Source organism: Crocuta crocuta, unplaced genomic scaffold (genome assembly GCF_008692635.1).
Source record: "Crocuta crocuta isolate KB4526 unplaced genomic scaffold, BGI_CrCroc_1.0 scaffold152, whole genome shotgun sequence".
NCBI classification, from domain to species: Eukaryota; Metazoa; Chordata; class Mammalia; order Carnivora; family Hyaenidae; genus Crocuta; species Crocuta crocuta.
In genome coordinates this window covers 4,829,419-4,844,593 of record NW_027528798.1, presented here as the reverse complement: position 1 = coordinate 4,844,593, position 15,175 = coordinate 4,829,419, and the positions used below count along the sequence as shown (strand labels likewise).

Genomic DNA, 15,175 nt, shown 5'->3' with positions numbered 1-15,175 from the left:
GGTGGCTCTGTCGGTTAAGCGGCTGACTTCAGCTCAGGTCATGATCTCACAGTTCCGGAGTTCAAGCCCCACACCAGGCTCTGTGCTGCCAGCTCAGAGCCTGGAGCCTGCTTCTGATTCTATGTCTCCCTCTCTCTCTGCACCTCCCCTGCTCACACTCTGTCTCTGTCTCAAAAATAATAAATTTTAAAAAAAAATTTCTTTTAATATTTTTATTTATTTCTAGGAGAGAGAGAGAGACACACAGCGTGAGCAGGGGAGGGTCAGAGAGAGAGGGAGACATAGAATCAGAAGCAGGCTCCAGGCTCTGAGCTGTCAGCACAGAGCCTGACGCGGGGCTCAAACCCACGAACCGCGAGATCATGACCTAAGCGAAAGTCAGACGTTTAACCGACTAAGCCACCCAGGCGCCCCAAATTTTAAAAAATTTTAATTAAGTAAATAAATAAATAAATGTTTTTAATGTTTTTTATTTTTGAGAGAGAGAGAGACAAGCGTGAGTGGGGGAGGGGCAGAAAAAGAAGGAGACCAGGAATCTGAAGCAGGCTCTAGGCTCTGAGCTGTCAGCACAGAGCCCAACATGGGCTCAAACCTATAAACCATGAGATCATAATCTGAGCCAAAGTTGGATGATTACCCGACTGAGCCACCAGGCATCCCTAATATTTTCCCTTTTTAAAAATGTTTTTTAATCTTTTTTTAATTTTTAATTTTTTTAAGTTTATTTACTCAGAGAGAGAGAGAGAAAGAGAGAGAAAGCAAGTGGGGGGAGGGGCAGAGAGAGGGAGAGAGAGAATCCCAAGCAAGCTCCACACTGTCCATGCCACCCAGGCACCCCTAAAAATTTTATTTAAAAAAAATTTTATTTTTTATTGAAGTACAGACATACAATAACTTTCTATAAATCTGAATACTTTTTTAAGTTTTAAAAAGTTACCTATTCTGGGCAAAGGACTTGAATAAAAATTTCTCCAGGGGTGCCTGGGTAGCTTAGTCAGTTAAGTGACTGACTCTTAAGTTTCAGCCAGGTCATGATCTCACTGTTTGTGAATTTAAGCCCCACGTCAGGCTCCGTGCTACTGGTCTGGAGTCTGCTTAGGAGTCTCCCTCTCTCTCTCTCTCTCTCCCTCCCTCCCTCCCTCTCTCTCTCTCTGTCTCCCTCTCTCCCCACCCCCAAAACAAATAAGCTTAAAAAGAAAAATTTCTCCAAAGGTGATACATCAATGGCCAACAAGCACATGAAAACATACTCAACATCACTCATCATCAGAGAAATATAAATTAACGCCATAATGAACTATCACCTTTAACCCATTAGGATGGCTACTATTTAAAATAAAAATTAAAAAGAAGAAGAAAGAAAAGAAAACAGGCCAAAGGGGCCAGAGGTAGCTCAGTTGGTTAAGCATCCAACTCTTAATTTCGACTCAGGTCACGATCTCGTGGTTTGTGAGATCAAGACCCACATAAGGCTCTGCGCTGACAGTGTGGAGCCTCCTTGGGATCCTCTCTCTCCATCTCTCTCGCTCCTCCCCTGATCTCTCTCTCTCTCAAACTAATAAATAAACTTTAAAAAATAAAAAAATAAACTTAAAAATAAATTTAAAAAAAAGAAAAGAACAAGTGTTAGCAAGGATGTGCATAAATTGTGCACGGTTCGTGGGACTGCAAGGCGGTGCTATTGCTAAGGAAAACAGTACAGAGTTTCCTCAAAAAACTTAAAACTAGGGGCACCTGGGTGGCTCAGTCGGTTAAGCATCCGACTTCAGCTCAGGTCATGATCTCACAGTTCATGGGTTCAAGTCCTCCATCAGGCTCTGTGCTGACAGCTAGCTCAGAGCCTGGAGCCTGTTTCGGATTCTGTATCTCCCTCTCTCTCTGACCCTTCCCTGTTCACGCTGTCTCTCTCTCTCTCTGTCTCTCTCTCTCCCTCTCAGAAATAAATACACCATTAAAAAAAAAAACTTAAAAATAGAACCATCACCTGATCTAGCAATCCTACTTCTGGCTATATATATCCCAGAGAATTGAAAGCAAGATATCAAAGAAATATTTGCATACCTATGTTCATGGCAGCACTATTCAAAATAACCAAAAGGTGGAAGCATCCAGATGCTCATCAACAGATGAATGTATAAACAAAATGTGGCATATATATACAATGGAATATTATTCAGCCTAAAAATGGAATGAAATCCTGTTCCATTCTACAACATGGATAAATCTTGAGGAAGTTATGCTAAGTGAAGTAAGCCAGTCATAAAAAGACAAAAATTGCATGCTTCCACTTCTATGAGGTATCTAAAGTAGTCAAATTCATAGAAACAGAAAACAGAATAGTGGCTACCAGGAGCTGGAGAGATGGGGTAAGGGGGATTCGTTTTACGGGTATAGAGTTTTAGTTGTACAAAATGAAAAGGTTCTAGAGATCTGTTTCACAACTTAACCCTGCTGAACTGCACACTCACAAAAATGGTTAAGATGGTAAATTTTTTGTTATATGTTTTTTACCACAATAAAAATAATTTTAAGTACCCATTCTGGCAATCAGGGCCTCTTAAGAACACTGCCTCCTCCCTTAATCTTGCTTATTAAAAGTTTTAAATCTAACAGGTAGGTGTCCTCTCACGGTCTGGGCAACTAGAGACCCCTTGTTTTTATAAAAGGAATAGATACAGGACATTTGAGGAACTCCTGGAAAACCCCTATCAATATGGCAGACCTTAGCAGGGAATCAGACTACTGCTCCCTTGACTTTTGCTAAGCTAGTTCATTGTTTCTTCCCCTCCAGCTGCCGAGGGCTCTGCAGGGCTTTTAAGGAGGTGCCTGCATGCCTGGTATGCCCTAGATCCTATACCCTGGTCCTGTGAAGTGGGTGAGGTGGTTTAACTAATCCACAGATGGACCACCTCATGTGAACCCAGGAAGATCATCCAGGCAGCCAGCCTGCAGAGACATGCCAAATCCACCAGGGGGCACCAGGCACCATACTACATCACCTCCAGCACTCCAGCCACCTACTATGCCAAGCAAGGGTCCCTGGCCAGCTTGCTTCTGTTCTCTTCTGGATGGAAGGCCTAGATGTCCTCTGGCAGAGGCCTCTCTGTTTCTTCATAAGCTATACTGACTCTCCCAGAGTAAGCATCCATCAAACATGCCAAGTGGGTATCACAACCAACAAAACAACAGTTACAATCTCTGGGATTTGGTCTTTTGGTCCCTGTTTCTCAGGCTCTGAGACCATGAGTCCTCGCAATCCCTCACAGTGCATGAGTCCTCACAGTCCTTTCTCCCAATCCCTTTCTAAATCCAAGAGGTTTTTCTGGAGGCTAAGGAGGGTACAAGCCAGGAAAGGCTATACCTAACTCTTGAATGACCACTTGGGGGGCTGAGTGTAGGCTCAAAGGACGAGGGACAAGATTAATAACGCACAGTGCATTACCACATTCCCCTGGGACTGGCCCCTGGACACAGGTTCCTCTCTGCCCTCAGCACATTCTCGCAGCCTGGAAGCTTATGGAAGCCCAGCTCTCGTTTCTTGGACCTGCTCGCCTCGATTTCAGTTAACCACTTAGAAGTCAGGTCCTAAGCCTGTGATCCTGAACATGGGAACCTCCCTTTCGGACTCTCACATTTCGACAACACAGACTCCCTCCCTCCCATTTCACCTTGTTAGCACCCTAGATGGCTCTGCCCCTGGCCTGCTGTAGACACTGGCATGCCAATCCCCAGCCATGGGCAGCCCCCTGCCAAGCTTCACAGCTCTCCTTCCCATAAAGCTGAAAAACAGTATGACTTGCACACCCAGCTGCCAGGCAAACCTCTCCACCCCATTCCCCACAGGAACAGGGCCAACATGCCCTCACTTTCTTTCCTCAGGTTGCCACCCCGCTCCTGCTACCCTTCATTGCCAACAGAAGCCTGGCTTCCCACATCTTGTAAAACAAGTCTCTCAGGAAAGACCCCTTGGCTTTCCTGGCTTCCATGAAACTGCCACTCTCCTTCTGGCCCTGTCTTGAAGCTAAGCCCCACCACCTCATCTAGAATCTGCCTTCTAAGACCAGGCCCTATCTACTCGCCACTGATCAGCCAAATCATCACGCCCCTCCTCACAGCTAAGTGTTTCCCCTTATGCTGTAAACACGCAAGTCACCTAAAAATAATTCCCTTCAGGGGTGCCTGGGTAGCTCAGTAGGTTAAGCACCCCACTTTTTAAATGTTTTTATTTATTTCTGAGAGACAGAGAGAGACAGCATGAGCAGGGGATGGTCAGAGAGAGATACAGAATCCGAAACAGTCTCCAGGCTCTAAGCTAGCTGTCAGCACAGAGCCCGATGCAGGGTTCAAACCCATGAACTGTGAGATCATGACCTGAGCCGAAGTCGGACGCTTAACCGACTGAGCCACCCAGGTGCCCCAGCACCTCACTCTTGATTTGGGCTCAGGTGATAAGCTCCACAGGGGGCTCCACATGTGGTCCCACACTGGGCAAGGAGCCTGCTTAAGATTTTCTCTCTCTCTCTGTGTCCCTTCCCCACCTGCATACTAGCTCATGCCCTCTGTCTCTCAAAAACAAAAACAAAACCAATTCCCTTCATCCAGCTTCCTTTGCCTCCAGTACCTACATGTACAATCTATCGCCCTGACAAGCGTATCTCTGTGCACTTTGGATTTTCAAATCAAACACCTTTTTGGTCTTTTTGCAACTGGACTCCTCTGCATCATCTGTTACACTTGACAAACTTGACGTTTGCCTTCCCTGGCACACATTCTTCTTAATTTGCCTATTTCTCTCACTCTTTTATTTTACTTTTTTTTTTTTAATTTTAAGTAGGTTCCATCCCTAACACGGGGCTCGAACTCACAACTGCAAGATCAAGAATTGTATGCTCTACTGACTGAGCCACCCAGGCGCCCCCCCTCTTACTTTTCTATCATAAAATTACCAGCCCGTCCCTCCCACACGCAACATCCAATACATTAGGGTGTCTTCTTTCCAAATCCCCCTTCTCTCTATACCAGTGGCTTTCTTTTTAATGAAACGTTTTTTATTTTGAGATAATCAGAGGTTCACCTGCAGTTGTAAGAATGTGAGCTCCTATGTACTGTTGGCTCAACTTCCCCAATGGTAATATCTTACAAAGGTAGAGTATAATGTCACAACCAGAATACTGACATTGATACAGTTAAGACACAGAACAGTTCCATCCCCACCAGGATTCCTTGTTGCTGCCCTTTTATAGCCATAGTACCCATCCCACCACGAGTGGGACAGAAGTATCAGAAGCATTTGAGTAGCCTCTTCTTCAACTTTTCACACACACTAGGGGGACATATCAGGACTAGGGACTGGGGGGAAGTTCTCCAGATAATTCTGTTAGATGCCCAGCTGAGAAACGTTGCACATACCTCCACACTATCCAATATCAGCTACTCCTACAATGTTGTTTTTCCTAGAAAATGCTTTTTATTTATTTTTAAAATTTTACTTACTTTGAGAGAGGGAGATAGAGTGAGCATAAGTGGGGGAGGGGCAGAGAGAGGGAGAGAGAAAGAGAGGGAGAGGGGAGAGAGAGAGAATCCCAAGCAGGCTCTACACTGTCAGTGCCCAGCCTGACATGGGGCTCAAACCCACAAACTGTGAGATCGTGACTTCAGCCAAAAGTAGGAGTCACCCAGGTGCCTCTAGAAAATACTTTTTAAACCTTGGTCTGAAGTCCTACTATTCTCTAGAGCAGCCAGGACTTAGGCAACCAACTAGTTACTGCCACCAGAAAACCCTGTGGCCCCCAAACCAACTCCATACAGCTTCCCTCTCTTCTTAACCCTGAGTTCATTCATTCACACACTGAATGTCTATTAACTCCCACAGGGGCCGGGGCCGTGACCCAACTCGATGCCCATCTAACCACCTGGCCCCGGCACCCCACAATGCCCTCCTTGCTGCCCGGGCTCCTGGCCCTCGACAGGGCTTAGAGAACTCATAAGAGTCACACATGTTTGTCTCCCACTGCCTTCAGTGAGCACCTGTGAAGTGAGTGCCCATTCCGTCTCCCACCAACTCCTGACCACTCCCATCCACAGAAAAGGAGCCTGTACTGGTGAGGGGAAAAAAAAAAAAAAAGCCCTCCAGGAACATCAGGGGCCCCTTACCTCACAGTACACAATGTCTGCTCCATAGTCCAGGGCCAGCAGCCGCATTGGGAGAGTGCCTACCCGAACCATAGGGGCTAAGATGAGTTTGTTGTGGTAGCACAGTGACAGGCTGTGTTCAATCATTTCTCCTCTGCTACCGCCTGCAGAAAGGGAAAACAAGAGTCAGAAATTAAAACAAAGCTGGGGTGCCTAGATGGCTGTCTGTCAAGCATCCTACTCTTGATTTTTGGGTCAAGTCATGATTTCATGGCTCATGAGCTCGAGCCCCACGTCGGGCTCTGTGCTGACACTAAGAAGCCTGCTTGGGATTCTCTGTCTCGCTCTCTCTCTCTCTCAAAAATAAATAAATAAACATTAAAAAAGAAAGAAAGAAAGAAAGAAAGAAAGAAAGAAAGAAAGAAAGAAAGAAAGAAAGAAAGAAAGAAAGAAAGAAAGAAAGAAAGAAAGAAAGAAAAGAAAGAAAGAAAGAAAATCTCTCTTCTGTTACTCAGGGCAGACTTTTCCTCTTCTTTCCAACACATAGGACTTTGTTTTCATTTTCTCTGATCATAAAAATAATACTTGCTTATTTGTTCATCTAAAGACTATTTACTGGGGCTCCTGGGAGGCTCAATCGGTTAAGCGTGACTTCAGCTCGAGCCCCTCATCACATTTGTAGCACAAAGCCTGCTTCAAATCCTGTCTTCCTCTCTCTCTCTCACCCTTCCCGTTAACTCTCTCTTCAAAAATAAAAATAAACATTAAAAATAAATAAATAGATAGATAATATTTATTAAGTGCCTAGTCTTGCCAGTCACTGTCCTAGTCTGACAGAGAATGAAACAGACAAAAATTGCTGCTCTAGTAGAACTTTCATTCCAACGGGGAAAGAAAGGCAAAAACAATACTAACAAACTATATAGTATGTTGGAAAATTGGTAATGCTACAAAGAGTAAAAACAGCAGGGAGAAAGGAAACTGAAAACACTGGGGATGTGACTGACACATGATGCTGTATTAGTTTAAGATGTACAACATAACGATTTGATACATGTATATACTACAAAATGATTACCACAATAAGTTACAACCATCATCTCACATACTAATAATTTTTTTCTTGTGATGAGAACTTTTAAGATCTACTCTTAACTTTCAAATGCATAATATTAACAACTATAGTTGTTATGCTATACATTACACCCCCAGAACATATTTATCTTGTAACTGGAAGTTCATACCTTTTGGCTACCTTCACCCATTTACCCCACACCCCCAGCAGGAAAAATGTAAATAATTGGTATATCAATAGTACATTTTAATATAAATATTTTCATATTTTAATATAAATATTTGAATATAAAATATACATTTTTAAATAGGGAAACCGGGGCACCTGGCTGGCTCAGTTTGTTTAGCGCCCAACTAGATTTCAGCTCAGGTCATGATCTCATGGTTCATGAGATCAAGCCCCACGTCAGGCTCCTGCTGACTGCACAGAGTCTGCTTGGGATTTTTCTCTCTCCTTCTCTCTCTACTCCTCCCCCACTCATGCTCTTGCTCTCTCTCTCTCTCTCAAAATAAATAAATTAAAAAACCCAAAAAAAAAGGTTCACAATAAACTAAATAGGGAAACCAAGACAGGCTTCAATGGGAAGATGACATTTGAACTAAGATTTGAGTTAGTCAAGTTGGTATCTAGTGGAAAAATATACAGAAGAAACAGGGAGTGCAAAGGCCCTTGGGCAGGAGCTTGCCTGGTGTATTAGAAGAACATCAAGGAGACCAACATGGTTGGGACACAGAGAGGAAAAGAGAAACTAATGTAAGTCAGATACACGATGTCACTGCAGTAAACAGAGTCAGATCCCATATGGTCTTTGTTAGCCCTTCATGAAATAGAAGTCAGCAAAGGGTTTCAAGTAGAAGACTAGCATGACTGATCGTGTTTTCTCATGATCACGATGACTGCTATATAAAGAGCAGTCTGTTGGGGGTCAGAGTAAACACAGGGAGATCAGGTATAAGACTCTTCAGTAACCAACATAAAAGATGAGATGATGGTCGCTCAGGCCAGGGAGCTGGTAGCAGAGGTGGTGACAAATGGTCACATACTAAAAATACTTGGAAGGTAGAACCAACAGGAATAAAAAGAAGAAAATCAAAATCCCATATCTCAGAGAGAACTGTTAATATTAATTTATTTAATCTAAGCAAATATGGACCCCTCCAAAAAGTCACAAAGCTGACTAGTGAACGCTATGCTCTACTCCATTACTAACACAGTCTCCATTTTCTTTTTAGTATTCATCCCATTCTGATTGGCCCCCACCTCCACCATTCTATCAAAACTGCTCTGATTAAAGTCACCAATTACCTGGAAGTTGAGCAATCAACCAGACACTCAACTTGTGACATGGCTGAAACTCCCCTCTTCCTTGATCTCTCTCCTCCCTGGGCTTCCCTGGCCCCTCACTTTCCTGACTTTTTTCCCCACCAGTCTGTCCTGCTTTTCAGGCTTCTTGGCTGGTTTCACTTGCTCTACTCACATGTTGAAGTTCTTCCTTAGTCTTGGGTCCTCTTTCCTTCTAATTCCACACATTCTCCCTTGAAAGTTTATTTACGCCCATGGCTTAAAATATTGATAATATGCTGGTGATCTCACATCAACTGCTCAATATACATCTCTACCTGGATATCTTAAGGGCATCTTATACCAAATATGCACAAAATAAGGTCTTGATCTGCCCTCCTAAGCCACCTCCTCTGTCTTCATTAATTCATTCAAAAGAAATTTATTGAGCCCCTCTGGCTGGCACTAGAGATAAAATGATGAGAAGGAGGTACAGTAGAAGAGAGGGTTATAGAAAGGAAACTTAGAAATACATGAAATTATAACCATGTACAGTGCTATGTGATGGACATGAGGTTTCAAGAATTTGTGTCAGGAGGAAAGGGATGGATGGGGGTTGAGGAAGGCTTCCCTTAAGAAATAGTTTCTGGGGCGCCTGGGTGGCTTAGTCGGTTAAGCGTCCGACTTTCGCTTAGGCCATGATCTCACGGTTCGTGGGTTCGAGCCCCGCATCGGGCTCTGTGCTGACTGGCAGCTCGGAGCCTGGAACCTGTTTCAGTCTGTGACTCCCTCTCTCTCTGACCCTCCCCTGCTCACGCTGTCTCTCTCTCTCTCTCCTAGAAATAAATAAAACATTTAAAAAAAAAAAAAGAAAGAAATAGTTTCTGATTCGAGATCTCAAGGGAGAGAAGGTGTTAATCAGGCCAATCAATACATGGAGAGAAAATGTTTCCTATTTCGGCAATTAGCACCTCCACTCACCCAATTACTCATCATTAATCCACATTCCCCACATTCAAACTATCACTAACTCCTGTGAAACAACCTTCAAACTATAACTCTAATCTATCTGCTTTGCTTCATCTCCAGAGCTTCCACTGTGCACAAAGCCAGCCTCCTAATGGGTCTCCCAAATCTAATCTTACCTCCTCCTATCCTTTCTCTTTATGATACTGTGTGGCATTTGAAAAAGGCAACTCTGATAATATCACTCCCCTGTTTATACCCTTCAATGGCTTCCCACTGAGTTTAGGATAACTCCCAAACCCTTCTGATGGCCCAAGAAGCCCTGCATGACCTGTCCCCGCCCATGTCTCCAGCTCACTCTTGACCCTTTCTCCCATTCACTTTCCTTGCTCTCTGACCACACTAACCTTTGAAAGTCTCCCACACCAAGCTCTCTGCTGCCCTGGGGCCCATGCCCTTGCAGTCCTCTCTGTCTGGAACACTCTTCCTGACTCAATCACAGACACCCCCACTAGGTCCTTTTGACTTTGAACGTCCCCTTTTCGGAGACACTTCAATAACAGACCATCATACCTCGGGTCCCTGGTCCCATGCTCTCACAACACTTTGTGCTTCCCTATAGTTCAGTTACAGTCCATGTGTTCACACTTATTTGTGTGGTCTCTTCTTTAACCCCTAGCTGCTCTAGACCACCAGCACAACAAGCTCCACAAAGACAGGAGCATGGCTGCCTAGTTCACGGCCAGGCTTCTAGCACGAAGCCCAGTACTTGGCCCTTAGCAGCTTCTTTGTAAGGAAGATGTGACTGAACACCCACCTCGCTGGTGGCTGAGGATGCCCTTCTGTAGGGTGGTAGGTCCAGGAGCTCCCTCTGGCACCAGCCGGCAGTGCCTGACAGGGCCTGCCTCCAAGAAGGCTCCTCTCAGAGAAGCTAGGCAGTCCCCACCCTTTCCCAGTTACTGCCACAACCATTCACCCCGCCCTGAGATCACACCCAGCTCAGCATTTCTGTGCTTTCTGCGCAAACTGCAGTCTTTTCTTTTAAGGGCTGGTCTTCTCTATGACGGTTTTGATTGCCTTCTCAAAACTGCAACCTTAACTTCAGTTGCATGGATACAAAATCCCATTAATTATAATGCTTTCAGATTGAAGATAACACTATTCAGGAAAAGCACTTTACCAGTCCCATCCATGTAAATTTTTCTGTAGACTACGACTTTGATTAAAAAGCAATTTCTTTAAAATACAAATTTAGAGGGGTGCCTAGGTGGCTCAGTTGGTTAAGCATCCAACTTCAGCTCAGGTCATGATCACACAGTTCATGGGTTCGAGCCCCATGTCAGGCTCTGTGCTGACAGGCTCAGAGCCTGGAGCCTGCTTCAGATTCTTTATCTCCCTCTCTGACCCTCCCATGCTCACGCTGTCTCTATCTCTGTCTCTGTCTCTTTCTCTCTTTCTCTCTCAGAAACAAATTTTTTAAAATAAATAAATAAATAATACAAATTTAGAGTTAAAATGTAAGTCAATTAGGATTAAATATTTAGAGACTTACCCTATTTCCTACTCAAAACCGGTGATAAGAAAAATATGGAAGCAATCTATTATATTTGTACGAGAAAGAGCTGATATAGCATGTCACCATTAAGATTCCGAACTCTGGAATCAGAGAAACCTGCACTGGAATCCCAGCTCTGCCCCGGGTAGATGAATTAACCTAGTGGAGGCTCAGCTTCTCTCTCTGGAATGAGGCTCCAGCAGAATCTATGTCAGGTGGGATGGTGTGAAGAGTCAATTCAGGAACACACAATAGTTCTCAGCACACAGAAAGGGTTTAATAAATGTTAACTGTTCTCATTATCGGGCTTGTACACTTGCAACATATTTGATGATTACATCAACAAACACCTACTAGTTCTTTGAGGGTCAAGGCACCGTGTGGGGTGTTGAAGGTAAAGAAGTGGAAAGAACGAAGCTCTTGACTTCAAGGAGCTTCTTGGTTCTGTCACTGCCACCTCTCAAGTGAATGATGGCAACAGCCTGCAAACCAGTCTCTGCTTCCAGCCTCAATATGTTCAATCTGTGTTCCTTCCAGCAGCCAGAGGGGTCTTGCAAAACACAAATTAGGACGAGATATTCCCATTCTCCAAAGCCTTCCCTAACTACCCTTAGAATTAAGTCGCAGCTCCTTAATAGTGCAAACAAGGCCTGCTCCCCGCCTTCCTCGGAAGCCCTATCTTTCATCACTTGCCTCCTGCCCTCTTAACTCCCCCATGCTAAGCTTCAGCTATTCTGAAGTATTTCTAGTTCCCAAATTGGCCTGCTCTCTCTCTCTGAACAAGTTGCTCTGCCTAGAACACACATGCCTATTTCCTCCACCTGACTGACTTCCAGGAGCCTTTCAGAACCTCTGTACAGATATGTCACCTGCTCCAGAAAGCCTTCCCTGACACTCACCTTCCAAACACAGAGTAAGGGCACCTACTCTTAGCTCATTCCTGTCCTAGCATTAAATACATTCTTGTAATTACAAGAGCAACACACTACCGATCTGCCCGCCACATCACAAGGTGAAGGCAACCAAGGCAACCACTTCACCTTGCACATCACCAGGTCCTTGTCACAGAGCACACAATCTAGCATTAGGTAGGTGTTTAGCATTTGTTGTGAAAAGAAGTTAACAGGTCAAGTGGCAACGAGAACTATACTATGGTTCATGCTTCAGCCTCAGAAGAGCTCTATCACAGACAAATGTGCTCTATCACGGAGCATTTAAAACGCCCTGTTGTACTTCAAGTTTTGGTTACATAGCAGACAAATTGCCACCCCACTCCCTTGCTCACCCAGTAAAGGACTGCAGGCTCTTGATGCAACGTGAATGAGAGCTACCACTTGAGTGAACAAGATTAAGGTAAGAAAGCAGCAGGAGATGAAGTTGGAGCCAGATTCTGGAGAGTGATTAGGAGATAAGCTGTAGGCCATGGGCATCCACTGATGGCTTTTGAGTCAAGGAGTGACATGGCATGGCTGTGCTTAGGAAGATCACTTGGACAAGAGACAATGGGCTGGAAGGTGAAAGGCAGAAAGGAGATAAGGAGTTGGATTAGAAAGAGGGTGAAATAGTCTAGGCATATAGTGACAAGGGCTGAAAAGAAAATGGCCAGCACTTGCACCACAGCCCTGACGCAGGCAGGAAAATGAAGGAACAGGGAGGGAATACTAATAGCCACTTTTTATTTTTATAACGCCTTGCAATTTCCAAAATGTTTCATTTATAACTGTGATTCTCAAACCTGGCAGCACATTAGAATCATCTGAAAGGCTTTTAAAAATACCAATGTTCAGGCCTTACCCCAAACCAATTAAATCAGAACGTAAACTCCTGTTCTGCTCACTGTCTGTTTGAATAGTACCCAGTACATACATGGTGCTCAGGAAATATTTATTGAGTGAATAAGTGAATAAATGACTGTGCCATTATCACCTGAGATCCAAGGGACAATCCTCTTTAAAACTTATGGAGTGGGGCGCCTGGGTGGCTTAGTCGGTTAAGCGTCCGACTTTCGCTTAGGTCATGATCTCACAGTTCGTGGGTTCGAGCCCCACGTCGGGCTCTGTGCTGACTGCCAGCTCGGAGCCTGAAGCCTATTTCGGAGTCTGTGTCTCCCTCTCTCTCTGACCCTCCCCTGCTCACGCTGTCTCTCTCTCTCTCTCCTAGAAATAAATAAAAATATTAAAAAAAAACAAAAAACAAAAACCTTATGGAGTAACCAGGCAATACAAATTACCATGGCAGCCCTGGGACAAAATACTACCAAGTTAGGGCCCCACTACTCCCAGGAGTTGACATTCTTTCCACAATAAGTAAACCTTTCTAATTTCTAGAGCCCTATACTATAAAACATGTATATCAATAGCAACCAGAGGTTACTCAATGTCTGCTGTGAGTAGAAGGAAAGAAAGGGGACTTATTCAGTGGCTAACAAACTGAGAAGAAGAAATAAGGGCCAGAGACCAGCTCAAACAGATTCAGATTCCAATCCTTATGAGATTTTGAGTTAATTGTATTGTAAGGGCTCAAGCATGATGAGAAAGCAGCCATAAACTAACAAGCTTCCTTGCCCCAAATATTTGGGCAGAACCCAAATGCAGATACATGTCTCTGTAGTATTCTTTTCTGATAATTTTTTTAATGTATCTGTTCTGGCTTGTTCTGACTTGTGCAAATCAAAGCTTTGTTTTACATCTGAAAAAACAGTGACACATGTAAATGGATAAAACCTGTTGAGTTAGATATCCAAGAAGCTACACAGCTAAGGAACAAGGAGCCCTGAGTTCTTGAAAAGAATCATAAAAGCAGTATAGAATCACACTATCTTATGGGGCGCCTGGGTGNAAAAAAAAAAAAAAAAGAATCACACTATCTTGGAGTGTCCTTTGTATCAACTCCCCTCTATCATAATGCCAATCAGCAGTCATCCAGCCTGTGTACGAACTTTCAGTGATGGAAAACTCAGCAGCCTCAAGACAGATCTGGACACTTCTAGTTGTTATAGTAGTTCTTTATATAAAATTCAGAACCTACCAGTTACCTACAGGTCCTAGTTCTGCCTTTTGGAACAGTACACCCCACAGCAGACCTCATCTCTTTTTTTTTTATGTTTATTTATTTTTGGGAGACAGAAAGAAGGAAAGCATGAACAAGGAATGGGCACAGAGGGAAACAGGATCTAAAGCAGGCTCTGCACCGACAGCAGAGAGCCTGATGTGAGGCTCAAACTCACAAACTGCCAGAACATGACCTGAGCCAAAGTCAGACACTTAACCAACTGAGCCACCCAGGTGCCCCTGACCTCTTTTCTATCTGGTACTCTGTCCAAATATATAAGGACAGTTTTGTTCTCCCTAACTTCTCTTCTCCAGCCTCACTCTCTTGAATCACTTTTTCTTGTGTTTATGATTTTCAGGGTCCCCACGTTCTTGATCCCAAGGGCCCAGCAAGGAATGGCATCAGTGTACTTTGCTACAGATTCTGGCAATGAGGCAGACCCATTGCAAAAGCTTCCCAAATGTGCCTACCTGAAGTGAAAGCACATGTACCTCAGCCTCTCTTCAGTCCTCATTCTCTATATGGGTTTCTCAACAGCTCACTAGTCACCTATTGGCCAGATAATAATTTTTTGTGAGGGGCTTGCCTGTGCATTGTACAATGTTTAGCAATATCTGCCTCTACCTGCTAGATGCCAGTAGCACCTTTCCAGATGTGACAACTAAAAATGTCTCCAACCTCTATCAAATGTCCTGGGGTGGGTGGAGGGGTGGAATGCAAAATCACTCTCACTAGAGAGTCACGGCTCTATCCAATGACTCTGTTCTCCTGTCACTACTCAAAACTCTTTCCTCTGCTGATTCAAAAGGTAACTCTCCATAAAGTCCACTTATGTATCAAAATGGCACTGGAGGGGCACCTGGGTGGCTCAGTCAGTTAAGCGTCTGACTTTGGCTCAGGTCATGATTTCTCAGCTTATGGGTTCGAGCCCCACATCGGGCTCCGTGCTGACAGCTCAGAGACTGAAGCCTGCTTCAGATTCATTCTCTTTCTGACCCTCCCCCACTTGTGCTCTGTCTCTCAAAAATAAATAAATGTAAAAAAAAAAATTCAAAGTGGCATGTGAAAATTTAAAAGTATCTTTTTCCAGACAACATTTGTTGGTGAGGCTGTGG

General features: G+C 44.1%; 1 protein-coding gene across 2 annotated transcripts in view; it reads right to left on the bottom strand.

Moving 5' to 3' along the window:
• The window catches only part of DUS2 (dihydrouridine synthase 2), a 46,467-nt gene that overhangs the window by 30,093 nt on the left and 1,199 nt on the right, over positions 1–15,175 (bottom strand). For both annotated transcript variants that reach the window (XM_077755636.1, XM_077755637.1), the window contains exon 2: positions 6,154–6,296. In XM_077755636.1, the coding sequence (XP_077611762.1) occupies positions 6,154–6,279 (126 nt within the window). In that variant the 5' untranslated portion in view covers positions 6,280–6,296. The remainder of the gene's footprint in view (positions 1–6,153; positions 6,297–15,175) is intronic.